Source organism: Azolla caroliniana, unplaced genomic scaffold, assembly GCF_043228905.1.
Source record: "Azolla caroliniana isolate FFs.n. ecotype wild unplaced genomic scaffold, voAzoCaro1.0.p SCAF_13, whole genome shotgun sequence".
NCBI classification, from domain to species: Eukaryota; Viridiplantae; Streptophyta; class Polypodiopsida; order Salviniales; family Salviniaceae; genus Azolla; species Azolla caroliniana.
Window position 1 is genome coordinate 7,312,783 of NW_028230448.1, and position 27,398 is coordinate 7,340,180.

General features: G+C 42.3%; 1 protein-coding gene across 2 annotated transcripts; it reads left to right on the top strand.

Moving 5' to 3' along the window:
* The first annotated feature begins 71 nt into the window (after window positions 1–71).
* On the top strand, window positions 72–19,092 carry LOC147856032 (cyclin-dependent kinase D-2-like). Of its 2 annotated transcripts, none has more exons than XM_087329616.1 (7): window positions 72–322; window positions 15,060–15,358; window positions 15,423–15,531; window positions 15,638–15,763; window positions 15,841–16,076; window positions 16,193–16,495; window positions 18,692–19,092. In XM_087329616.1, the coding sequence occupies exons 1-7, from the start codon at window positions 182–184 to the stop codon at window positions 18,759–18,761; spliced, it is 1,284 nt and encodes a 427-aa protein (XP_087185742.1). In that variant the 5' UTR covers window positions 72–181; the 3' UTR covers window positions 18,762–19,092. The 2 variants fall into 2 exon arrangements, with proteins under 2 accessions (XP_087185742.1, XP_087185743.1); XM_087329617.1 differs by having other exon boundaries at window positions 18,701–19,092.
* The last annotated feature ends 8,306 nt before the right edge of the window (window positions 19,093–27,398 follow it).

Here is a 27,398-nt window from a genome sequence, read left to right on the forward strand (position 1 = left end):
ACAAATTGTTTTTCTCTTTTGAAATTACATCTTCTTCTTCTTCTTCTCCCCCCCCCCCCCCACAAAAAAAAAAAAAACACAGCAGACAGAACGCAGAGAGAAAAACGATCGAGAGAACGTGAAGCTCTAATGAAAACACGCAAACTAGCGTGCTGTTGGACTCTTCACAGATGAACTTCCCATGGAGACCTTCCATCCACATAACATGGACGATTCTTCTTCCACGATCACCACTACCACAACTGGTGTCGAGCGTTATAAAAAAGGGAAAACACTCGGAGAAGGTACCTATGGCGTTGTTTACAAAGCCCATGATTCCCTGGTAAGAATCGTTTCCGGTGCCCTGTTTTCTCTCTCTCTGAAGTGATTTCGAAAATTAGGTCATTTTGTGTGATTTAGATCTATTTGTATGCATAAAAACCAGCGCATTCCGGGTTTTCCATAATCTCCCTCATATTTGGACCTTTCGGGAGAAATCCTTGTTTAGGTTATGATTGTCATATGGCCATTTTCTTTTAGTTTTGTCTGCAAAAGTTGTAAGTCTGAGATTTCGTAATATCTTTTCTCATAAAAACGTTCCTGTATATGGGCCGTAATGTAATCTGTTGGAGATTTTAACGCTCCTAGATTCACTTGTAACAACAGGGAAAGGACGGGTAATTTGAAGTGGAGAACTCGACTTGTAATGATAAAACTTGATTTGTTAATGAAGAGCTTGAATTTGGCATCATACTCTCCTAAATTTGGTTTTTAATATTTGTCTTGGAGGCATATATTCATTGTTTGTGTTTCTGTTTGGAGTTTCATATCTACAAGATGGAAGCATATTTCTTTAATCATGCTCACATCCTAGTTAGGGAGTTGGGTTCATCAAGAAAATATGGTTGATTATGCACCGAACGATACTAGTTCTATGGATAGAACCAAAAATTGCTACAAATTACTACATACAGGTTTTCACATCTGCAAGTCATTTATCTTTCTCTAAGGTTTTCGGGTTGACAAAGATTGGGATTAGTGGAGCTCTATATTCCATGCTTGAATAGAAAGAGAGAATATGGGAATGAAAGATGAGGAGAAGAGGGATATTGGAATGTCAAAATGGCATTGGCTTGTGATGGTATTTGAGTGCTGCTTGCAAAGTTCATGTGCAGTCATGGGCAAAAATGCATCATTTTTTGGTGCACTTTTAGTAATTAAAGATGAAGTTGTTGATGTGATGTGGGAAGAAATGACTGTGGCATGACTGAGTGTAAGACAACTGAATGCAGGATTACTGCTCAGAATGTGTCGAAAATTTGACAAGCAGCAACAAAGATGATGTTGATGTTTGTGTAGACAGGCAAGCAGATCCCAATAGCTACCTGTCCATACCATGGAGTTTGGAATTATGGTAGGGCTGCTCAATGTTTTTAGGGTGGGACTGACACTCTAGAGCTGGCAATCATCAACGGCATTGAGACACAGCGCAGATTGAGGAGAAAAGATTGAGATGTAAATAATGTAATGTGAGCAACCAAGAAATGTGAGGGAGACTAGGTTTGGTAGAAATGATTGGAGGAAGTGGACTAGGCTTACATCCTAAATTAATGCTGATGTATAACATTCTTGTTTATATGTTTTGGTGTTCTGAGTGAGTGTGCATGTTTTGGTGTGAAGCTGGGGGTTTCCGTTTTCCTCATGGATTAGTCAGTTTCTGAACCCTTTACTGTGTGTGTGTGTGTGGATTATGTGTTGTATCTATCGCAGATTGAGGAGAAAAGATTGAGATGTAAATAATGTAATGTGAGCAACCAAGAAATGTGAGGGAGACTAGGTTTGGTAGAAATGATTGGAGGAAGTGGACATACCATCATAAATTAATATGCCTTGCCATGGTTACAAACACATGGAAACCAAGTATTGCAGCCCACATTGAGGGAGAAAAGGCCTTGATTGCATGGTAGAAATTCTATGGAGAAGTAGGCTTACATCCTAAATTAATGCTGATGTATAACATTCTTGGTTATATGTTTTGGTGCTCTGAGTGAGTGTGCATGTTTTGGTGTGAAGCTGGGGGTTTCCGTTTTCCTCATGGATTAGTCGGTTTCTGAACCCTTTACTCTGTGTGTGTGTGTGGATTATGTGTTGTATCTATCAAATTATGTTGTAAACCATTTGGTTGTCTTATATTGGAATGTGTTAAGTGGAAGTGACGATGTCTAAGCACATTGTCAGTGGAAGTGTGGGGGTACCTACAACATATTCCCCGTGTTCGTTTTCTCTTTCACACAATTTGCAAAATCGTTTAGCTCTAGATATTTGAATTGCTTGTCTTGCTTCTATCTCTCAATGGTGGGAGGAGAATCTGAGTTGGCCAATTGCTTTGTGAGAACTGTGGAGCATGTAGACGTCCATGTACCTCATCTTTGGGGAAAATGGTTTCCTTGGTGTGATCCAAGGCTTTTGGATCATTGTATTAATCCATTCTCTAAAATGTTAATGAAATGATCCTTGTAATATATGCCATCTTTGGGGAAAATGGGCCCCTTGGCGTGATCCAAAGCTTTTGGGTATAGAGCTTCTGTAGAACTTGCCCCAGTACCTTGTTCCATACATAATTTTGGATCAGTACACAATATCAATAGGCTGGCAACTCGATGTTGAGGCTATTGTTGAACCGCTTCATTATTGTGAGTACCATGATCATTTTATGGGTTTTGTTGTTTCCCTTTGCTTCAATGCTTCAAAGCCATTTTCGGGGCAAAACCATTGAGGACATTGAGATGGTGTTGTAGACGTGCATGAAATGCCGAGACCAAGATTATGTTATCAGCATAAGGAGAATATGCGTACATGTTTTTGTAACCTCTTTGATTTACAGCCCGGAAAGGGCAGGGGAGATTGGGCATCCATGATTCACACCCATGACACTTGTAATTACCTCTGATAGCCCCCTTGGACATCTAACTCGTCCCAACACTTTCTCATATAGTGCATATATCGGCCATGTAATATTTAAAATAGAATTATGAGTGGGTGGAGACTTTCTAGATGTTGCTCCCTTGGTACAATATCAAATGCCATGTGCATTTTCTATGAAGAATTAATACAATCGCTTCTTTTGTGCCTTTGCTTTGTCCACCTAGTAATGTAATATGAGAATGTAGTTGGTTGTAGGGAAGCCTCTTTGAATCCTGCTTGGCATGGGGATGTATCTCTATGGCCTTGGCATAAGTGTTCCAGTATCAATCGATTTGTCCTTTGAAGGGGCAGCACGAGGATTAGGGTTTAGGTCAACCAGAGAGGGAGAGAGTCCGAATGAGAGACAAAGGGAGAGAGAGAGAGAGATGCACACTATCTTCGGTACAAAGAGTGTACCACTTTTTTGGTTTTTAGATATTATGTATATACAAGTTAAAAATGTGCTTGTTCACAGTCATGCACTAATAAAAGGCACGATGGCCCTTTATTCCCAACAACCTCCCACCTAAAGGCAATGTGCCGTGAGAAAAAAGAGAGGAAAGAAAGTCAGCTAAGTCCAAGTATGTACAAAGCTGAACTACATACATCTATCCAACCCCCATCATTTATCGGCAATGAGCAAATCGCTCAGCTGGAAGACCCTTCGTGAGAAGATCTGCAGGATTATTATTTGTATGTACTTTGACAAGCTCAATGTTCTTGCTGTCAAGTACATCTCTGATGAAGTGATACTTCACTTGTATGTGCTTCGTCTTTGCATGAAAGACGAGATTCCGAGCTAGCATGATAGAACTCTGGCTGTCACAATGAAGAATAGGTAACTCTGTAATGCCAAGATCTCTCACTAGATATGAAAGCCATAAAGCCTCCTTGCAGGCCTCAGTGGCAGCTACTAACCACTCCATCTGTAGTAGACAATGCAACACACTTTTGTAGTCTGGAGATCCAAGAGACTGCTCCTCTTGTGAAAGTAAACACATACCCAGAAGTAGACTTTCTGCAGTCCGCGTGACCAGCATAGTCCGCATCCGTAAAACCAACGATAGATGCCTTTTGCTTTCCAAAGCAAATGCACAAGTCCTTTGTGCCTTTGAGGTATCTCATAATGCCTTTCACCGCTTCCCAATGCTTTTTGCCGGGATTTGCCATGTACCTACTAACCACTCCCTCTGTAGTAGACAATGCAACACACTTTTGTAGTCTGGAGATCCAAGAGACTGCTCCTCCTGTGAAAGTAAACACATACCCAGAAGTAGACTTTCTTCAGTCCGCGTGACCAGCATAGTTCGCATCCGTAAAACCAACGATAGATGCCTTTTGCTTTCCAAAGCAAATGCACAAGTCCTTTGTGCCTTTGAGGTATCTCATAATGCCTTTCACCGCTTCCCAATGTTTTTTGCCGGGATTTGCCATGTACCTACTAACCACTCCCTCTGTAGTAGACAATGCAACACACTTTTGTAGTCTGGAGATCCAAGAGACTGCTCCTCCTGTGAAAGTAAACACATACCCAGAAGTAGACTTTCTTCAGTCCGCGTGACCAGCATAGTTCGCATCCGTAAAACCAACGATAGATGCCTTTTGCTTTCCAAAGCAAATGCACAAGTCCTTTGTGCCTTTGAGGTATCTCATAATGCCTTTCACCGCTTCCCAATGTTTTTTGCCGGGATTTGCCATGTACCTACTAACCACTCCCTCTGTAGTAGACAATGCAACACACTTTTGTAGTTTGGAGATCCAAGAGACTGCTCCTCCTGTGAAAGTAAACACATACCCAGAAGTAGACTTTCTTCAGTCCGCGTGACCAGCATAGTTCGCATCCGTAAAACCAACGATAGATGCCTTTTGCTTTCCAAAGCAAATGCACTAGTCCTTTGTGCCTTTGAGGTATCTCATAATGCCTTTCACCGCTTCCCAATGCTTTTTGCCGGGATTTTCCATGTACCTACTAACCACTCCCATTGCAAAAGCAATATCAGGGTGTGTAGCAACTATCGCATATATCAAACTGCCAATGGCTGAAGCATATGGAACCTTAGCCATTTCAGCCTTCTCATCATCAGATGTAGGGCTGTCTTCTGCACTGAGTTTCAAATATGGAGGCAATGGAACCCCATTTGTTCCCCCCCCCCCCCCCCCCTCCATATTGAAATGCTGCAAAACCTTAGAGATATACTCTTGCTGAGATAGAAAGAGTACCCCTTTCGACCGGTTTCGGAGTATTCTCATGCCAAGGATGTGATTTGCATCACCAAGTTCCTTCATATGAAAGCTGCCATGAAGGCTTTGCTTCAATGAATCCAAGGCATGAACATCCGTGCCAGCAATCAACATATCATCGACATACAAAATCAAGATAATCAGGCTGCCATCTCCTGCCTTCTTGGTGCACAAGCAGTGGTCCAGTAGACTTCTACGAAAACCTTGAGATTGCATAAATGCATCAAATTTATGATACCATTCTCTTGGTGCTTGTTTCAACCCATACAAACTCCTTTTGAGCTTACAAACCATCTCCTCTTTGCCTTTAGCCACAAAACCTTCAGGCTGCTGCATATATATGTCTTCATGCAGATCTGCCATGTAAAAAGGCAGTCTTCACATCCATCTGTATGAGCTCCATATCTTCAACTGCAACTAGGCCCAAAATGGTTCTTAATGTAGTCATCCTAACTACAGGAGAGAAGATCTCATCAAAATCAACTCCATATTCCTGCTTGTATCCTTTTGCAACCAATCTTACTTTGTACTTTGGTGATGAATCAGAGATGACCTTTATTTAATAAACCCATTTGCATGGAAGTGTTTTATGCCCTTTAGGCAACTGCACCAAATCCCAAGTGTCATTTTTCTCAAGAAATTCCATCTCTGAGAACATGGCTTTATACCATCTCAAGAAAAAGACCTGCTTTGCTCTATATCTGTAGGCTTTACCCCTTTGACTTTAATAGGCTTTGCATGCTTCTTCTGCAACAAGATGTTGTAGCACTGCTTTTTCCATATCGCAAAGTTATGTGCACCCTCAAGCTTCTTGATGTGCATAAGGTGGCTACCATCATTGCTGCTAGTCATCATTTCTTAGCCCAAATGGAGGACCAAACCTACTCTGCAGAAAAAAAAGACCTATACTGTAGAAAAAAATGTATGTGATTTGCTTTGCAAAAAAAAAAAGACCTGCTTTGCCCTGATACTAGTTTGAAGGGGAAGCACGAGGATTAGGGTTTAGGGCAACCAAAGAGGGAGAGAGTCTAAGTGAGAGACAAACGGAGGACCAAACCTACTCTGCAGAAAACGTGACCTGCTCTACAGAAAAAAAGATCTGTACTGTAGAAAAAAATGTATGTGATTTGCTTTGCAGAAAAAAAAGACCTGCTTTGCTCTGATACTAGTTTGAAGGGGAAGCACGAGGATTAGGGTTTAGGGCAACCAAAGAGGGAGAGAGTCAGAGTGAGAGACAAAGGGAGAAAGAAAGAAAGAAAGAAAGATATATTAACGTCTTTTAAGAGGCCAAAATGGCCAATAAGACCAAATAAGAGATTACATCTTAAGTGTTGTCTCGTCTTTGAGAACAAATCAAAATAAAATAAATATTACACAGTAAATATAAAAGTAAATAACATGAAAAGAAAAGAAATGAGGGAATCTGGTTTTTGGCACATGTGAGATCCTCAAGTTAGGTATATTGTAGCTTTTGTCTTCGAAAGATCTCTAGTATAGGTCGATCCAGAATGGAAATGTCTCTGAAGCGAGGGAAGCACCTACGATGATGGGAGATAATGGCTTTTAGTCGATGACAAGGGTGTCGAGGTCGTGGTCCATGGGGCCGAGGCCTACGTGCACGGCAAATTGCCATTGCCCGATCAATTGTAACCCCTTTGTTATGTCCTGGTTTGAAGCCCATTTGTGTATCCCGGGGTTGACTTCTAGCATTAGGAGTGATGGGGCTAAAGAAAGTTGTGATCGTTCTTTGTGGATGAGCTTGTGTGGCTGTATTCTTCACCAACTTTTCCCGATGTCTCTTGAGCTCTAGCAAGAAAAGTTCTAGGCATCGTTGGTCCTCATATTCCATTACCTTGCGTAGTGGGCCAAAGCCTTGTTTAAAGAGGCAATGGTATCTCCCTCTGATTTCATAAAATACAATACAATGACAAACATAGTGTTCTTCAGATTCCACTCCTTGATGACACAATTGGCAAATTCTCTCTTCTAGAGGTAGTCGTGTATAGCTGCCTACCTCTATCTGTAGCTGATGTGATTAAGTTCACAACTGCCCTATCACACTACGCAGCGCATAGGATAGATGTATGTCCATATTAGGTGGCCTGATGACAAATCCATCCTCCGATGTATGTAAGAAGTGTGTCTTATAGTGGGCCATCTTTGTACCAAGTGGTATTTTGGGGCTGATCCATGTTATCTTGTTTTCCAAGTTAATAATATCAGTCCCGATCATTCTGTTCTTTTCCACTTTGGTCATATTTAGATGGGGACAGTCCAAGATATATTGGAACGAGGGTAGTGCATTTATACTCATGCCATGTGACTCGAACCATTGCTGCATTTCAGCATACCAACAATGAGTGTCTCCATTTTCAGCCAGTTGTCTTGATGACATAAGGGCCAACCTTGGGTACCTTCGTTTAGGGAGCTCCCAAAGACGTTGGATAAATGTCACTAATCGGAACAACGCCTCGGTTATTATAGGTGCTGCTCCCATCTCTGCCCAGATTATATCGTGGGGCACCGATACTTTGCTCCTTATCATGCGAGCAATCATTGACACTAAAGGTCTCTCTAAATCTTTCCAATGATTTGCCTTGTTAAGACTCGGTCCCCATGTCTCTACTCCATAGAGAAGAGTTGGTGTGACAAGTGTATGAAATAACCATAGCTTAGTCCGTGGCTCTTGGAACTGCAAATGTGCACATTGTCTCTCGAGAGCACCAAGGGCTGCATATGCACGAGAAAGTCGGGCACAGGCGGCCTCTTGTAAGGAGAACCTAGGTCCTGTAAATGTTACTCCTAGGTATGTGTAGGAGCGTGTGTATTCCACCTTTTCCTCTCCCAAGAAGAATTCTGGTTCTGATCTTGTTACCCATGATTGGGTGGTGTTAAACACCATCACTTTAGTTTTATTCATGTTGATTGACAAACCTTTGTCCGTACAAAATAGTTTTAAGGCATTTAGATGTCTTTGTAGTCCCTCCGGAGAGTTAGAAATCAGCACAATATCATCAGCATATAGTAATATTTGTATAGCTATACCTGTTAGGTGTGCTCCGGAACCCCCAAATATCTCTATGTACTGTGATACCTCATCTATATAGAGACCGAAGAGTGTGGGGGACAGTGGGCATCCTCAGGCTGTTTCATGTAAAGCTCTTCATCAATGTCACCATGCTAAAAAGCTGTATGTACATCCATTTGGTCTAATTCCAAATCAAGTGCAGCCATTATAGCAAATAGCACTCGCAAAGGGTTTTTTTTACCACAGCAGAAAACACTTCCTGGAAATCAATGCCTTTAGTTTGACCATATCCTTTTGCAACCAGCCTTGCTTTATACTTGGGTTTGTTATCAACAGTCTTGATTTTATATACCCATTTGTTAGGAATAGCTTTCCTTCATTTGGGCAGTATATGTAAGAGGTTCTCCCTCATCAGTCAACATTATGTAGTGCAATGAGGGGTCAAATCTACTCACATTTCGTCTAATACGAGTAGAACGTCTCACCCCAATGATCCATATTGTCAGGCAATGGATCAACATCAGGTGGCATGTCTAAATCATCATTGTTAGGCTGCTGTCCATTTTTTTCAGCATTATTATTTGGCTGCATATTCTTCTTAGGATCCTCATCTTGCTGTCCAACATCTTCTGGCTCCAAAACCACTGGATGATCAATATTTTCAGTCCTTTGTGGTGGATCCTGATGGTCAAACCTGGGTCTAATAGGTGGTTGGTCGTGCTGAAATCTAACCCTTTTATGGTCATTTTTTGAGGCACAATTGTTTCAAAGCAGGCTTGCCTCATTGAAAACAGCATCTCGACTGTGTATAACCTTCTTGAGCTGGGGTATCCAAATCCTGTAGCCCATTTCGCCTTCTTCACCATATCCCAGGAAGAGGCCCTTAATGGACTTGGCACCAAGTTTGTTTCTCAGCTCAGGTCTTATATGTACAAAAGCCTTGCAACCAAAGACACGTAAGTGATCATATGAAGCAAGTTTGCCAGACCAAACTCTCCCACAGTGTCCTGTTATATCGTTCAGCCACACCATTAGAAGAGATCCCATGCATCTCACTCTCCCACAAAGTGTCCTGTTATATCGTTCACCCACATCATTAGAAGAGATCCCATACCCACCATAGCCCTTCTTAACCTGTCGAACCAGGCTCGAGGAGATTGCTTTAGTCCATAAAGCGACTTCCTTCGTTTGCAAACCTTACCTACTGTTTGAATTGTACCAAAACCTGGGTGGATATCCACGTACACTTCCTCCATCAACTCTCCATGAAGGAAAGCATTTTTTACATCTAATTTATGTAATTTCTAATCTTTATTCACTACTAAGGAAATAAGCGTTCTAACAGTGCTCATCTTTGCTACAGGTGCAAAAATCTCGTCGTAATCAATGCCATATGTCTGGCTATATCCCTTAGCCACTAATTGTGCCTTGTATCGATCTATTTTTCCCTTTGGGGTCTATTTTATTGTAAAGACTCATTTGCACCAACCGCCTTCTTTCTTGGTGGTAGTGACACAACCTCCCAACCCATTTGTTCTTCTCAAGAGCTCCGAGTTCTTCTTGCATGGCTGCTTTCTACTTTGGATCTTCTTTAGCAACCTGCCAACACTTGGGTAAAGTGACAGAGTCTAATGATGCAACAATTGTTTAGCTGATATGTTAGAATAAGAGATAAATTGAGCAATATCATGAGGGAAACCATAATGATCAGGAGGGACTCTTGCATCACTGCGAGAGGTCCTCCCAACCTCTATAGGAGAAGGAGAGGAAATCATATCACTTGTCACCACTATCTTCTTCCCTCATATTTTCAGTCTCAATTAAGTCATCAAAGGGTGAAGTTACCTCTTGTTTATAATATGGCTCCGACTCTCTGAAATGCACATCCATGCTCACAAATAATCTCTTCTCTATTGGACTCCAACAAACATAGCCTTTTTGTGTGGTAGAGTATCCCACAAATACACATTTCACAGCTCTAGGATCAAGTTTTCCTACAGATGGTCTACTGTCCTTTACAAAACACACACATCCAAATACCTTCAAAGGAAGGATTCCAGAGTTATTCCCTTGCAACAACTCACATGGAGACTTCCACCCCAATACTCTAGAGTGCATTCTATTGATCAATGCGGTAGCCGTCAAAACTGCCTGTCCCCACAACTGCTTTGGGGCATTCATAGAAATCATCATGCTTCTTGTTACTTCTAGAAGATGTTTGTTCTTCCTCTCTGCTGCTCCATTTTGTGCCGTTGTATATGGGCATGTAGTTTGGCGTTGTATTCCTTGATCTGACAGGTATGCCATAAACGTAACGTTAGCATACTCTGTTCCATTATCAGATCTCAACACCTTTATTATTGCACCATATTGAGTTTGAACAGCTCTATGAAATCTTTAAAGCAAGCAAATACTTCATTGTTAGTTTTCATCAAATATAACCAAGTAACACGAGAGAAGCAGTCAATGAAAGAGACAAAATATCTATATCCATTAATAGAACTTGTGGAACACGGTCCCCAAACATCGGAGTGTATCACATCAAATGCATGGGGACTCCTATGACGTGAACTAACATACAAGCTTTTAGTAAGCTTACCAAATTCACACGCATCAGAAACAAGTTTCGATTTATCAGCCTTTTCAAAAAGGTGTGGATACATCTGACTCAAAACCCCATAAGAGGTATGTCCCATACGTTGGTGGTAAAGCATCAACAAGTCCTCACAACTCATTTTATACCCCCTTACATCTGTTCCTTCTACCATAGATGCTAATGCTGAATCCAGCCCTTCGCAATCCAAATACCATAGTCCATTATGCCATGTGTCAGTCCCAAGTCTTTGACCTATCCCTTTCTCCTGGAATGTCACCTTGGGAATATCAAAAGAAACAACACATTTTAGTTGGAGTATGATAGAACTTATGGATAATAGGTTTATTGGGAAAGAAGGAGCATGCAACACATTAGATAATGTCGCGGAGTCAGTACATTTCACTGTACCTATACCAACTACAGGTTGTGTTGTACCGTCAGCAGTTTGAATGCTCTCTGGTATTGCTAAGTGAGTACACGAGGAGAACTTGCTAGCATTACCCGTCACATACCTAGATGCACCAGAATTAATTATCCATTCTGGTGTAGAGGCAAGAGTATGTGTGTTACCAATACCTTTGGCGGAATAAGCATAGGTAGCAACGTTACCCCTTTCCATGAATGTAGATCTTTGCTTCCTCCGAAGTTTTTGGAAGAGAGCTTGATCCTCTTTGGTGAACACCACCTTTGCTCCATCTTCTTCTACTACCATCAGGTTTGCTTGGTGACCTCCTCTTCCACCTCTTCGTCCCCCACGACCGCGACCTCTAGTTTGTCCATGTCCTCCATATTCTAGAAGGCGAGGTGGTGGTTGTGTTCCCAACACACCTCTAGATGCTACAATCTTAGCTTGCTTCATGTATTTCACCAATGTTTTCACCTGATCCTCATTCAATTTTGACAACACCTCATCCATCTTCTCTCCTCTTCTGACTTCTTTTTTGAAGTCACCCCTCATTCACATAGCACAGTCATCCTAGAAGGAGAAGCCTCCCTTTTGTCTCTTGGATACTAGGACAGTGCTCTTTTGTTCATTGTTACACCAGTAGAGGGTGGATCTAGGGTTTGGCAGAGGGGAAGAAAGTCTAGGGTTTTGCATAGGATCTAGGCTCTGATACCATATAGAAAAATGAGAAGAAAGGAAACACAGAGATCGCTTATCTTTATATGTGAAGAAAGCTCCTCTTTATAACGGCCAAGATCTGGCCGTTGGGCTAACTAGTTGTTGGAGCTAACTAGCCGTTGGGCTAGCAGTTATAACTAGTTGTTGTCCTTACACAAACATTTCAGTTTTCTGCCTGTTTGGGTGGTCACACATGCATGAAAATACTTAAATGCAGCTAAGGCTTCATCCTTAGATTTAAGCAATTGAACCCAAATTTTTCTAGAGAAATCATCAACAAATGAGATAAAATACATTGCACCCCCCATAGATAGATTTGGTGGGCATGCTACACACATAAGAATGAGCAAGATCAAGTACACAAGGCTTACGAGACACACCAGAGTAAAAGGAACGCTTCACTTGCTTTCCATATTGGCATTCATTACAAAATCGAGCTTTGTGTCTTTAGCATCAAGCTTATTTAGATTACAAAGGTCATATGGCCAAGTCTCTTATGCCACAACTCCATATGGGGGCAAACTTCAGCCAAAGCAATAAATTTGCCGATATAGCATTTCCATGTAAGTAGTAAAGAGTTCCCTTCTTTGTGCCGTTCACAATCAGCCTTGAAACTTTTGTCATTTTCCATGATCCTATCTCAAAGAGAATGCTATAACCATGCATATCCATTTGACCCACAGAAAGCAAGCTCTTCTTGATCCCTGGTACATAACACACATTATGCAAAACCAGCTCATTAGTGCCATTTGTAGAAAAATGTACAGTGCCAATACCCTCAATGGAACATGCACCATTGTTTCCAAGGTATACATGGCCATGGTTGCTTGCAGTAAAGGTAGAAAAACTCTCCTTGATAGGAGTCACATGAAATAAAGCACCAGAGTCACGTGAAATGAATCTTATCAGAAACAGCCATCTTAATATATATGACAGCCTTTTTGTTTAAAATCTACCTTTCATCTTCTGACATCTTCTGTGGTTTTTCTGCCTCCAATGCACTGTCACAATCCTTCAAAAAAAGAATTCCGTGCATTCTTGTGTTTCCTCAAATCGTCTAATCTCAAAAAGATTCTTCACATCTGAGGAGGATGACGCCATAGCTACACTATAAAGGGGTCTGAACACTTTTACTTTGCTGTACAGCACCTACACAGAAATTCTGAAACCCTAAACCTGCTCTGATACCAGTTGTAAGGGTTAGGAATGATATCAATAGGGCTGAGAAATACTCAGGATTCACCCTAGTATAGCTCTTTAGATGCAACAATGGAACTATGGTAGAAAAGATAGAGAGAGAGCAGTAGTTGGAGGATGTCACTTATGAAGTGAGATCCAAAAGTTTTTAACTTATGTTTTATATGACCCATTTAGGGTTGGCCAAGTTCACACTGAACTTGGCCCAAAAAATAAAGAAAAAGTGATTAGTGATTTTTGGCCTTTATAAATAGGCCTATACACAATTACACACTATAAGGGGTCATTTAGGGCCTTTACCCCAACAGTGAGGGCATCAAGGGCTGTAGTTGGGTCTAGATGGTAGAGTTCTTGTTGGAAATATTGACTAACTTTATACTAGTTCTTTGGTAAAGTGGATGATTGTGTAGAGAGAGAAGGAGAGTAAAAGGGGGAAAGTTATTGGATGTGAATCCCACATCTTTTCTTCCATGGTTTGCCTTTAGGCCATGAGGGTGATTGGTTTCCCAGTTATGTTATGCTGCTGGAGTGGAATCCATCACTACATAACGGTAAGAGCACAAGATATAGCATGTTACAAAATAGGAAAACATTAAAATAACAGGGAGTTGTCATGATATCAGAGTCATTATTGTAGAATAATTAGCATAGAATACATATGCGAAGTATTCTACTTTTTCTTAAGCACCTAGAATACCATTAAATACATTAAATATGTAGAATATGTGTAGAACACATTAAATACATGTAAAATATGTCAAATAGTTCTTAATAAAAAGTTTTTAAAAATATTTTACCTCTTTGGAAATATTAAATTACCTGTTAAATACTTAGAATATGTAGAGTACGTGAAATACTATAAAATGGCAGTTCTAAAATATAGAATAAGTGTACAATACTTCTGAGTATTATAAAACGTATTCTAAACATAGAATACGCGTTTTTTAACAGCTAGAGTGGAGTGCAACATAATGATATAGTAGAAAATAAATGGGAGAAGAGAAGCTTTCAAGGTGGTATAGATCCCATCAAAACACAATAAAACATGGTGGGATGTACGCTTTATTATAGACACTATGAAATGTTAAAGCCTCATTTGTAGCATGGCATGTCTATCACGGCTAGAAAATATAAAGAAATATACATGTCATTGAAGATACATCCGACATATATTAGATGGGTAAACTAAAGCTATATACTCATGAAATTTTATGATGATAATCATGATCATTCTCTCAATGGGGCTATAACTAAGACAATGTTAAAATATTATTTATGTTCATAATCATGTAAACATATATAAATTCTGTGAAAGTCATCTTAAATGTTAAATACTATATATCAAGGTGGTTCAACACAAAGATGACAAAAGCATGTTGACTTATGCCATGTGCCAGTAGCTCAGAATATATAGAAGACGTGCTAAATGATAAGTCTTCTGTAGAAATTAAATTCTATAGAAACTTGAAAATGAAGAGGAAAATGTCTGTGAGGCATAATTAATTGCCATTGTGTATAGCTAAGAATGAAAAAGACGATGAGCAGAAGGGCAATACTGTACTATGTTAACCCTTGGCAACCATCTCTGTCTTATTATCAATCACATAATGAGCGTGAGATAAAGATGACATCAACATACTTTCCATACTTTTGATTTGGTTGAGGTTTTTTCTCGTGTCATGCATCTATGTGCTTTCACTTTTTAGTGCTTATCCCCTTTGTTTTGCCGATGATTTGGATTAAATGCTTAATATTGTGTCTCATCCTCAGTTCCAAAGTGTATATTTATGCTAATAGTTGTTATTGACAATTATACTGGGTGATCTTTTTTGCTCAATGCTAGTTTTATATGCTTGGTAGTAAAGGAAGGATGGAGGAATGTGGGGATACTTGGGGGGGAGGAGAGAGAGTTTTGTGGTTACTGCCTGCAGACAAACCGCACTGTCGCTGTGAAGAAGATTCGCCTTGGCAAGTACAAAGAAGGTGTACACGTGACTGCATTAAGGGAGATTAAACTACTGAGAGAGTTGAAAGATCCTAACATCATTGAGATGATAGACGTTTATCCTCATAAACGCAACTTGCATCTTGTGTTTGAATTTATGGAGAGTGATTTGGAAGCAGTAATACGGGACCGTAACATTGTATTGTCTGCTGCTGATATCAAGTCATACATGCAAATGACCATGAAAGGGCTTGCTCATTGCCATAAAAAATGGGTTTTGCACAGGTAATGTATATAATCATCCTCGCTTAATGGTGATTACATATGTAACTCTAAACTTTTTATGCAGGGATTTGAAGCCCAACAACCTCTTGCTTGCTTCTGATGGACAGCTTAAGCTTGGAGATTTTGGTTTGGCACGAATTTTTGGTAGTCCTGATCGGCAATTTACTCATCAAGTATGCGTTTATCCACTCAAGTTCTGTCTTCATAGGCAAGATGTTTTGGTCATTATAATGATATTTGATATGAATATTATGCTTAAGATTGGGAAAATGCAATCAGGTTTTTGCGCGGTGGTATAGAGCCCCAGAACTACTCTTTGGAAGTAAACACTATGGGGCTGGTGTTGATGTCTGGGCAGCTGCATGCATTTTTGCTGAGCTTATGCTTCGTCGTCCATTTTTACAGGTTCAGTTGGAACCTTATATTTCAAATTTTGTTTTTGCTAGATTGGCCCCACAACATCACAATGTTGAACTGCTCAGGGTTCTAGCGATATTGATCAACTGGGAAAGATTTTTGCTGCTCTTGGAACTCCAAAGGAGTCACAATGGCCTGATATGACATCTCTACCAGATTATGTGGAGTTTCAGTTTTGTCCAGCGCCACCTATAAAATCACTCTTCCCCATGGCAACAGATGATGCACTTGATCTTCTGTCCAGGATGTTGGCCTTTGATCCAAGGGCACGAATTACAGCGCAGCAGACTTTGGAGCACAGGTATTGTTTTACATGCATGGCATATTCTGTTTACAAGATTATAGATTCAACACTGGTATTCTGATATGCTTGAGTAACAATATTCTCCATTTTTCTGATGTGATCATATCCTCTAGGTACTTTCATACTGAACCTGCACCAACAAGACCAGAATTATTATCGAGGCCTCCTCCTAGGCCCGAGAACCCACCTAATCACCAAGAAGCTCCCTCACCTGCTGGTCCTATCGTTCTTTCTCCACCAAACAAGTCAAGGCGTGTAACGCTCCTTCCAGGCATTATTAGTGCTGATGTTCATTCAGGGAAGATGGAAAAAAGTTTTATGAGCATGGGAGAAACTCCAAACGAACAATTTGGGATACCTATGTCTACTGATACACAGAAAGAAATGGGAATGCTTCCAAGGCCAAAGCTTAGCAGGTACACTCTACTGAACTAGGATAGCTGCAAATTACATCAGGGATCCATTAATATTGTCTCATTTTGATAAAGCCCATGTAGCCTAGCTAGCTAGCTAGCTATCTTTCACTTTCTCGCATGTTTGGGGAAAATAGTACTTACATTATGTTAACAAAAAATATCAGAATTGTAAGGTGGCCTAATTTTGAATCTCTTTCTCTGCAATCCAGCTGGATCCTGGAATAGGAAAAAGAGATTACATACAAAGGCTGACTCTTGGCTCACGGGATTCAAATTTAGCAATACTAATAATGACTATTAACCCTGAAACACGAGGAAGAGAAAGAACTATGTACAAATTGTTTGTTGCTTGTAGAGTGGTGCTAATTCACCAACTTTATGGAGCAGTATTTTGTAGGGGCAATTGACTGGAACTAGCATAGAAATGTGGGATGTACATGTACACTTATGCACGTATACACACAGGTACATGTTTATGCTATTAAAATCTTACCAATAGTGACGGCAGGGAATTGTGTAACATGAAAACACCTCAATAGCAACAGACTGTTAGTATAGTGTACTGTTTAGTGGGAGTAGGCACCAGTGTGGAACTAAAGGAAGGATGAGTGAAGTGTGATCTGGCTGCTAGAAAAGCCAGAAAGAAAGACTAAGAAAAGCAAAGCGGTACAGGAGACCCAAAATATTATAACCATAATGTTATCCGGTATCTCATCCATGCAAAAAGAAAAGCTCATGAGGCTGGATTTATATGTAAAACTGAAAAATAAAATGTAATCTAGGATCTAAATGAAAGGGCTACCCTAGTACTCAGCAAGAGTATCAAAGGATCCCTGTGATAGAATTTGTAAGCAGATACCATGCAAAAAGAAAAGCTCATGAGGCTGGATTTATATGTAAAACTGAAAAGTAAACTGTAATCTAGGGTCTAAATGAAAGAGCTATCCTAGTACTCAGCAAGAGTATCAAAGGATCCCTGTGCCCGAATTTGTAAGCAACAACAGGATTCACAGGCCTCTGTAACCTGGTAAATATCTCCAAGAAATAGCAGAATTAGGGATAGAAGTTAATAACTGATAACAAAATAGAGTGATAAGCTTCGAGCATGAAACTTTATTAGGTTTGGGTATAGATTCAAGGTGAGAGAAAGGACTATGTCTGATTTGTGTGTTAAAAAGCGAAAATACAAAATGATAGAGTAGGGACTCAGTAGAGCTGTAGGTAAACTTTGTACCATGTGAATTACATTTACATCTTCACTAGCTAGGTATGTTTGTTTGGTTTGCTGAAATTTGAGAATATTTTCTTCTCAAAAAGAGAAATCGTTTTAAGTTGCAGAAAAACGTCTTCTGCATTTATACTAGGGGTAGACGTTTCAGCCCCCTTGAAATATTATTTTTTTATTAAGTATTATCTCCTTCAAAACGTAAGGATGCATATGAACCTATTAAAAAAAGTAACATGTGGCAGATGTGTTATTTAAATGATCATTTAAATGAAAAGCAACCATTAACTTTCAGCAACCATATTCGTGTTACTAAAATTCATTGCCAAAGACATTTGTAATGTCTCCGTTTTCAAATGCCAATTGGTGTTTGAGAAAGATTTTTAACGTAGATCGTTGTGGTGGATATATTTTTTCTAGTTATTGTCAGGAGTGTAGAGCAAGGATTGAGGTACTGTGTGTTAATCTGGGCAATTCATTGCCAAAGACATTTGTAATGTCCCTTTTCAAATGCCAATTGGTGTTTGAGAAAGATTTTTAACGTAGATCGTTGTGGTGGATATATATTTTCTAGTTATGCTCAGGAGTGTAGAGCAAGGATTGAGATACTGTGTTAATCTGGGAATGACATTGTAATGTCATTCCCAGATTAAGATTAGAGCAAGGATTGATATACTGTGTGTTAATCTGGGAATGCCATTGTAATGTCTCCCTTTTCACATGCCACTTGGGGTTTAAGAAAGATGTTTTAGGTAGATCTTTGTGGTTGATATATTTTTTCTAGTTATGCTCATGAGTGTCGAGCTCCTCGGCACACATTGCATCAAGGATTCAGATACTACTTGTTAATCTGGGAATGACGAACAGTAGACACATTTGCAAGGGTGTGTTTGTAAATGTCTAGTTTATTCATCTTTTCATATCTGTTTTCGATTAATATAGATGTCTATTTTTTATTTTGGATTTTTCAGTACTGACAGGTCACACTTGAAGAGGAAGCTGGACATGGACTCTGCTTTCATGCAACCATTTCCTCCCTGACTTCATCATCAGATGGCCCTGTCAAAAGGAAATCTTAATCACACTAATTTTGTGTGGATGGAAGATCAACGCAGCCGTGTTTGATGTCATCTAACTTCCAAGTTCTATCAACAAGCATGCAAATATGTTATATGATAGAGAACGAAAATTCTTAAGACTATTTAAAGGAGAAGAAATATCAAGGGCTGTGGTCGGTTTGAAAATTCTTCATGTTAGAGCATTTTGCAGATCGATACATGTTCCAAGAGTTTGTCAATAATGTCTTTATTGACAATTTTTTATCTCTATCTTTATTGCAATTTCAGTGAGATCTAATTTTTCAGTTTGTTGTTTGTTTAGACTGCATATCTACAAGTTAAAAGAAATGATTGACCATATATCAGATATAATAGTCCAATCAGATCTTTACCTCGGGCCATTCTGCTATAAAATAATAATTTTTACTAAAGCAAAGCAACCTTTTGCATTATCTGATCATTTTGTGTGCATGAAAATCTCTTCAATGTCAATTAGATGCATATTCAATATTCTAAACCTTACTATAAAATATGAACAATAATTTTTAAAATTCTTTATTGAGCCAAGTTCAAAGAGTGGATGTAAGGCTGAACATAAACGAACTGTCCAAGGTAGGGGTTGATGAAGATGTGAACCATATGATAATTGGACCATTTAATGTCTCTTTATAAGCAATTCAAATGACATTGATTGTTTGCATACTACAAAACATATATGCTTCCACCACTTCAGTTGCATATGTTGTTTAATGTAATTTATTTGTTTTCGCTACAACTTTGTTCATAAAGCTTACACTCCCAAGGAATGAGGTAAAATTTGATCACCATTTTGATATAATTATTTTTCATCGCTTCAAAGTTTGCTACTAAGGTTATTACTTAGCTAATTAACCACTAGCTAAGCAATTGGAATCAGCAATACATTTGTCATTATAACAAATTAGTCAACTTGTCCTTCTATCTACCCTTGAAGGAGATTTGTGGAGCAATTCCTAGTGCACAGTTTTGTAGTGCAACAAATTGTAGCAAAACATATGAGGTAGATATGTATATTTCCACTAGAGGTGTATCATAACTCTTATATTCAATTGTTAGGCCACGTGGGTTGTACACTCAATGTACCCTTGGCTCAATTACTTGTTTCATTCATAACTTTTGTACAAACTATAGTTGCTCGTTTAGCCATTGCACTTTTCTTTCTTGTTCATTGTGTCGCTCTTAAACTGGTAGCTAAAAGTCAATTGATATATTTCAAACCTTTAATGAGCACAATGTCATTTAATATATGTAGATCTTGAATGTCATTACATGCAACATATTGGAGCCCTAGAAGATCTAAAGTTCATTGTGAAAACTTGGAATCTCAATCTCTAGCTGGATTCTATGCTTGGGATCCATTGGCTTGCTCGTCTTTAGTTTGGGCATTGGAAAATCCAATTTTCTCCTTATTTCTTTGACAAATGTGTTAACCTTACATTCTCTTGCAATGACCAATGTTGCTTTATCTAGCTCAAACATCAAGCTTCCAATATCTCTTAAGCATCATCAACATTTTTCTTTATAGTTTTAAACAAAGTCACATTGACTTTGTATGTTAAGAGTCGGCAGTTCCATCATCATGTCATGCTGAAAATTTTTCCTATTTTTTGTTGTGAAATTATTGCTAAGAATTAAGTGATTAACTATGTGTTAATTAGTACCTATTTATGTGATTAGTTGATAAGTGGAAGATTAAGTGATATGTGTTTGAGAGGAAGAGAGATGTTGAGTGAGCAAGCTCAGCTGGATCCGGATTGGTGTTTGGATGATATCCAGAACTAGTAGCCGGGATCCGATTGAAACCGGTAGGTTGTTAAAGGTGTACGGATCCAACCTAGTACGTGGGCATATTTTTGGGAGTCGCTCGTATGAGCATTGAAGTACCTGTGAGTACTTATGTCAGTCCTTTATGGAGTTGTATAAAAGTGCTCTCTGAGCACATTCTATGTTCTGTTGTCTCTTTGTCTCTCTCGTGTATGCTAAGTACTCTCAAGCTTCCATTGAACGTGTGTTTATGTTAGGAAATGGAGTCTGTGGTGATTGCAATGCAATGGAAGGTGAACGTAGGTGTGTGTATGTGTAACAGCAGAGAGAGAGAGATGGAGAGCTCAAGAGACAGAGATAGACAAAAGTGTATATAATATTAACGAAACGAAACATCCAACATTAATTGAGTTACAACGAGTTGGTTTATATACCAACTAAGCTAGGGCAAGTGCCCTTTCTACTATTTACAAAACTAGCCTGGAATGTCCATGAGCTAGTTTGAAACCTATCTATGGGAAGTTGAGTTCGATTCTCAACACGCCCCTTCGAACACAACTTCCATCTGTTGGAAAGTCGTTCGGTTTGTACTTCGACTTGTCTAGTTGGCTGTGTTGCGTATTGCGTAGCCTATCCGTGCTGCGTCTACGTACTCCCCCTCAAGCTCGGCAATGTGGACGACGTGAGACCAAGATCCGATGCAAATTGCCCGAGCTTGTCGATGTGTAAGGCATTTGTAAAGATATCAGCGACTTGTAGGTGTGTGCTGATGTGTTGGAGGTCAATTTCTCCAGCTTGAACGCGCTCGCGAATGAAGTGGTAGTGCACTTCGATGTGTTTAGTCCGCGCGTGAAATACGGGGTTACGCACGAGGTAGATACTACTAATGTTGTCGCAGTACAAGCCTATTGGATCTTTGATGGGTACGCCCAGATCTTTTAGTATAGGCTTAAGCCATACAACTTCGCATGCGGCGACTGCCGCGTCCCTGTATTCGGCTTCTGTGCTCGACAGTGCGAATGTCGGCTGTTTCTTTCTGCTCGAGGAGATCGCTCCACTGCCGAGGGAGAAGAAGAATCCGGATGTGGATCGTCTATCCGCTTTGTATCCTGCCCAGTCCGCATCTGTGTACCCTGCAAGTCGAATGGTCGTATTTGACTTATATACGATGCCATAATCCACTGGTGTGCCGACATACCGTAGTATCCTCTTAGCGCAAACGAGGTGAAGGTTTCTTGGATTCTGCACGAATTGGCTAAGTAGGCCGACCGAATAACTGAGGTCGGGTCGCATAATGGTTAGGTCGATTAGACTGCCAATCAGTTGACGATACTGAGTCGACTCGCTCGCAGCCGTGCCAGAGTTGGCATCGATCTTGAGATTACGTTCAAGAGGGGTAGGTCACAGGTTTGCACTCTGTCATTCCGAACTTGTAGAGTAAGTTGAGAATGTAGTGCCGTTGTGAGATCATGATCCCGACTGGTGTCCGAATTACTTCAATACCTAGAAAGTAATGAAGTTTGTGCAGGTCCTTCATTTTGAATCTGCCGAAAAGAAGTGATTTAACTTCGTTAATCTCAGTGAGATTCTTTCCTCCGATAACTAAGTCATCCACGTATAGAATGATGACTAGCGGGCTATCCGACTCATTTCGGATGTACAAGATGTATCGGATTTTGACATCCGAAATCCAACTTGGTGAAGATACTGCGTGATCTTCGAGTGCCAAGCACACGGTGCTTGTTTGAGGCCGTAGAGTGGCTTCTTGAGTTGGCATACGACGTGCGGATGATTACACGATTCGAATCTGGGTGGCTGTGTCATATACACCACTTCTTCTAGCTCTCCTTGGAGAAAAGCATTTTTCACGTCCATCTGATGGAGGTGCCACCCTTTTGCTGCTGCTAGCGCGATTACGGTCCGTACTGTTGTCATCTTTGCCACTGGGGCAAAGGTTTCTTCGTAGTCTACACCGTGTGTTTGTGTGTAGCCTTTTGCAATGAGCCGTGCTTTGAAGCGATTTACGGAACCATCGGCATTGTGCTTCACCTTGTAAATCCACTTGCAACCAATTGGTTTCTTGTTCGGGGGGTGAGGAATGAGATCCCATGTCTCGTTTTTGCATAACGCTTCCATCTCCTCATTCATTACATTGACCCATCGTGGATCCTTTGCGGCTTCGGAAAGCGTTTCCGGTTCTTGTACTGACGCTACCTTCATCATGAATGCGTAATGATACGCCATGTACTCGTCGTAGCCGTAGCGATTTACAGGGTTCTTCTCGCGCGTGGATCGGCGTGGCTTGTCATTTGCGGATTCTAGGGGTTTCTTCATGCCGTTCGCGTGGATATCAAGGCCATCAAACTCACTGTCGAGATCGAAATGATCTTCATACTCCTGCATTTTTGCCTTGCCTTTGTCTAGTAGTGGACTTGGCCAAGATGTGCTTTGATCACTTGGGTGCTCTTGTGGTCCGCTTAGCCATGTCGAAATTGGACTTTCTTCGTGCATATGCGTGAGACGATCTTCAGCTTCTATTCTTATTTCGGTGTCATCCATGTTGATGTTGAAAAACCAGTGCTCGGCCACAACCGAGGAATAGGATTAACTCACAGAAAACAGGAAATACAAAATGCACAAAGATAATAGAGAGAAGAGTACACAGGATGTTTTACGTGGAAAACCCTAAATGGGAAAAAAACCACGGGAGTCCTCAAACTCCAACTATCACTATAAACAGAGATGTACAATGGTGAAGCTACAAGGCAACAACCTTGGGCTCACTGTCTTCGCCACAGGCGGCGGTAATACACAGAGGCAACGACCTCTTCGTATCTCTCTCTCTCTCTCTCTCGGCTGCTCTCACTTCGCATAAAATGAGCAACAAAAAACTGACTGTTTGCCCTAAGTCATATTTATACATATATGACTTTCGGGCTATTTACAAATATAGCCACAAGGGCCCTTGGCAAACATATTCACAAATATGTCCCCGCATCCGGATCTCTCTCTCCGGGTACATACGTCATCCGGCTCCGTAACCGGGGTCTTCAGCATCCGGCTCCGTAACCGGGTCTTCATCATCCGGCTCCGTAACCGGGTACTCTTCATCCGGCCTCATGCCGGGTACTCTTCATCATACGGTTCCGTAACAGCCTCCGGGCTTGCCGTCATTCATCTCCGGACATCCCATCCGGAGGGACCGTAAATCCCAACAAACTCCCCCTTCACTTCGGCATGGGATGTCTCTCCAACCCGATCCTCTTCCGGCATGCTTCCAGCTTGTCGGGTGTGAGCACCTTGGTCAGCATATCCGACCCGTTCTCGTCCGTGTGGATCTTCGTCAACACGAACTCCTTGTCTTCTATCCTTTCCCGGATCCAGTGGTATCTACGCTGGATGTGCTTCGTCCGGGAGTGATAGGCCGCGTTCTTCGCAAGGTGGATGGCACTATGACTGTCGCAGTAGAGTCAGTACTCCACCTGCCGGATACCGAGCTCTCTAATGAAGTCCTTCATCCATATTATTTCCTTGCCGGCTTCAACAGCCGCCATGTACTCCGCCTCCGTGGTTGACAGTGCAACCGTCTTCTGCAGCCTCGACTGCCATGAAACAGCTCCTCCTGCATACGTCATCACATAACCTGATGTGGACCGGCTGGTATCTGCATCAGCCGACATATCCGAATCGGTAAAGCCGTCGAGTTCGGGCTTTCCGGAGCTGAATCGGAGGCACACGTTTGCCGTGCCCTTCAGATATCGGAGTATCCACTTGGCCGCGTTCCAATGCTCTTTGCCGGGATTGCTCATGTACCGGCTCACTACTCCGATTGCATATCCGATGTCCGGTCTCGTACACACCATGGCGTACATCAAGCTCCCGACGGCTGAGGCATACGGCACTTTCATCATATCCTCCTTTTCAGCCTTTGTCTTGGGACTTTGCTTGCTGGACAGCTTGCAGTTTGTCGGGAGGGTCGATCCGACCGGTCTTGCTTCCGACATGTTGAACCGTTTAAGCACCTTTGTCACGTACTTCTCTTGTGACAGCCACAACTGCTTCTTGCTCCGGTCCCGGATGATGTGCATCCCTAGTATTTGTCTCGCCGGACCCAGGTCCTTCATTGAGAAGGTTCGGTGAAGAGCCTTCTTCAGCATCCGGATCTTGACCTGGTCCCGTCCGACGATCAACATGTCGTCCACGTACAGGAGGAGTATTAGAAAGTCTCCTCCTTCGAACTTCTTCACAAACACGCAGTGGTCGGACTGCGTTTTGAGGTACCCTTCGTCGGTCATGAAGGAGTCGAACTTCCGGTACCATTGCCGGGGAGCCTGCTTCAGTCCGTAAAGACTCTTCTTCAACCGGCATACCAGGTGCTCCTTCCCTTTCTTCTCGAATCCTTCCGGTTGCTGCATGTAGATCTCTTCATCGAGGTCGCCGTGAAGGAATGCCGTCTTCACGTCCATCTGTTCTACCTCGAGGTCCATGCTCGCCGCTATGCTCAGCACCGTCCGGATGGAGGTCATCTTCACTACCGGGGCAAATATCTCGTCGAAGTCGACGCCCTTCTTCTGCTGAAACCCCTTCACCACGATCCTGGCTTTGTATCTCGGGGGGTTTCCGGCATCTCCCGGTTTCAGCTTGAACACCCACTTGTTTCGAAGTGCCCGCTTTCCTTTCGGCAACTCCACAAGTTCATATGTGTGGTTCTCATGCAGGGAATCCATCTCGTCCTGCATGGCACTCAACCACCTGCGGCTCTGGGTGTCGTGCTTTGCTTCTTCAAAGCTCTCCGGCTCCCCCTCGTCGGTTAGCAGCACGTGCTCTGGTTCCGGAAATCTCCGGGGGCCCCTTCTCTCTCTTAGAGGATATCTCCGTTCCGGAGCTTCGGTAACCGGCTCCTCCGTTTCCTCTTCATCCGAATCCATTTCGGGATCGGGGCCGGTTCCGGTATCAGTTTCATCTTCCTCGGCCGGTTCTGTTTCTTCAGCGTCTTCGGCCGGATCCTCGAGTGCTAACCGGTCCCTTGCCAGTCGGGACTGCTCCTCGTAGAGTTGATTCTCACCGGTCGACTTGGAGCTCTTCATCTTCTTCTCCGACTCCCAGTCGGCGAGTGTCTTGTCCTCCATGAAGATGATATCTCGACTCCTGAATATCTTCTTGTCGACCGGGTCCCATACTCGGTAGCCGAACTCGTCGTTGCCGTAACCGAGGAATATGCATGGCCGGGTCTTTGGATCTAACTTTCCTCTCCGGTCCTTTGCCACATGCATGTATGCGAGACACCCGAACACCTTCAGATGCCGGTAGGATACTTCCCTACCGGTCCACACTCTCTGCGGCGTGTCTCCGTCCAAAGGTACTGAGGGTGATCTGTTTATCACGTATGTCGCCGTCGACATTGCCTCAGCCCAAAACCCCTTGGGTAATTTCGCATGCGCCAGCATACTCCGGACCCGCTCCATTATGGTCCGGTTCATCCTCTCGGCCAGCCCGTTTAGTTCCGGCGTCTTCGGCACAGTAAACTCGAGCCGGATTCCCTTCGAGCGACAGTACTCCTGGAACTGCTCCCGGTATTCCCCTCCGTTATCCGCTCGTATCGCTTTCAACTTCTTGCCGGATTCCCTTTCCACTCTCGCGTGGAGTTCTTTGAAGACGCACAACACTTGGTCCTTTGTCTTCAGCGGTGCCGTCCACAGCTTCCGGCTGTGATCATCAATGAATGTTACGAAGTACTGGTCTCCGCCATGTGACTTCGTTTCTACTTGACACACGTCAGTGTGCACCAGCTCCAATGGTGCGCTACGTCTCGTCGGTGGCCTTGAGTGGAAGGGGGTCCGGTTTTGCTTACCGGCCAGGCAGTCGGTGCACTTCTCCAGGTGCACATGCTTCACTGGAATAAGGTTGTCTTCTGCAAGCCTCTTCATCCCCTTCTCACTCATGTGGCACAGTCTTTTGTGCCACAGCTCACCGGCAGTGTCGGCTGCCACGTTCAGCTCCTCCGGACATAGCCGGGAATTCATCAGGTACAGTGTGTTGACCTTCCGGGCCCGAGCCACTATCAGGCTCCCTTTGCTGAACTTCATGACACCGTTCCGGATGCTACCCGTGTAGCCTTCATCGTCTAGCCTCCCGGCCGAAATCAGGTTCAATCAGACCTCCGGAACGTGTCGTACATCCCTCAGCAGCAGCTTGCATCCGGTTGATGTCATCAGCCATACGTCTCCTATGCCGGCAATCCGGCATGTATCTTCATTTCCCATCCGGACACAGCCATGCTCACCGGCTGTGTAGGATGAGAAGTATTTCTTCTCCGGGGTCAGGTGGAACGACGCTCCGGAATCGACCACCCAGGTCATCTCTTCACCGGCAAGGTTCAGCTCCCTCTCTTCGGTAATGAGCATTATCTCTTCTTCACTTGCCGCGAGTGCCGTCGTTCCTTTCCGGTCCTGCCCTCGCCGATCCGGACCTCTCCGGTCCGTGGCTCCCCGGTATGCACCGTTTCTCTCCGGTGACTTCTTCGAATCGGTGTCGTCGGCTCCGTTGTCCTTTCGGTAATGCCGACAATTTTTCCGGAAGTGCCCCGGCTTCCCACAGTGGAAGCACGTGGGCCTTCCTCTTGACTGCGACCGGGTCCCCGACTTCTCCCGTCTTTGCGGACTCCGGTTCCATTGTCTTCCCCGTTCCGATTCGGTAAGCAGCGCCTTCGAGTCGGAGGCCGGTTCTTTATCTCTCCGACGCGCTTCTTCATTTAGAATACTTGTCTTTACCGTTTGTAGAGACAAGTTATCTTCGGTGCAGGAGGTGCTGAGAGTCA

Excerpts from the sequence above, each read along its gene's own strand:
- LOC147856032 (XM_087329616.1), top strand. The coding sequence starts at position 182 with ATGGAGACCTTCCATCCACATAACATGGACGATTCTTCTTCCACGATC. Across the intron at positions 15,532-15,637 it reads ATCGGCAATTTACTCATCAA|GTTTTTGCGCGGTGGTATAG; the intron begins GTATGCGTTTAT and ends AAATGCAATCAG. Across the intron at positions 16,077-16,192 it reads CAGCAGACTTTGGAGCACAG|GTACTTTCATACTGAACCTG; the intron begins GTATTGTTTTAC and ends CATATCCTCTAG.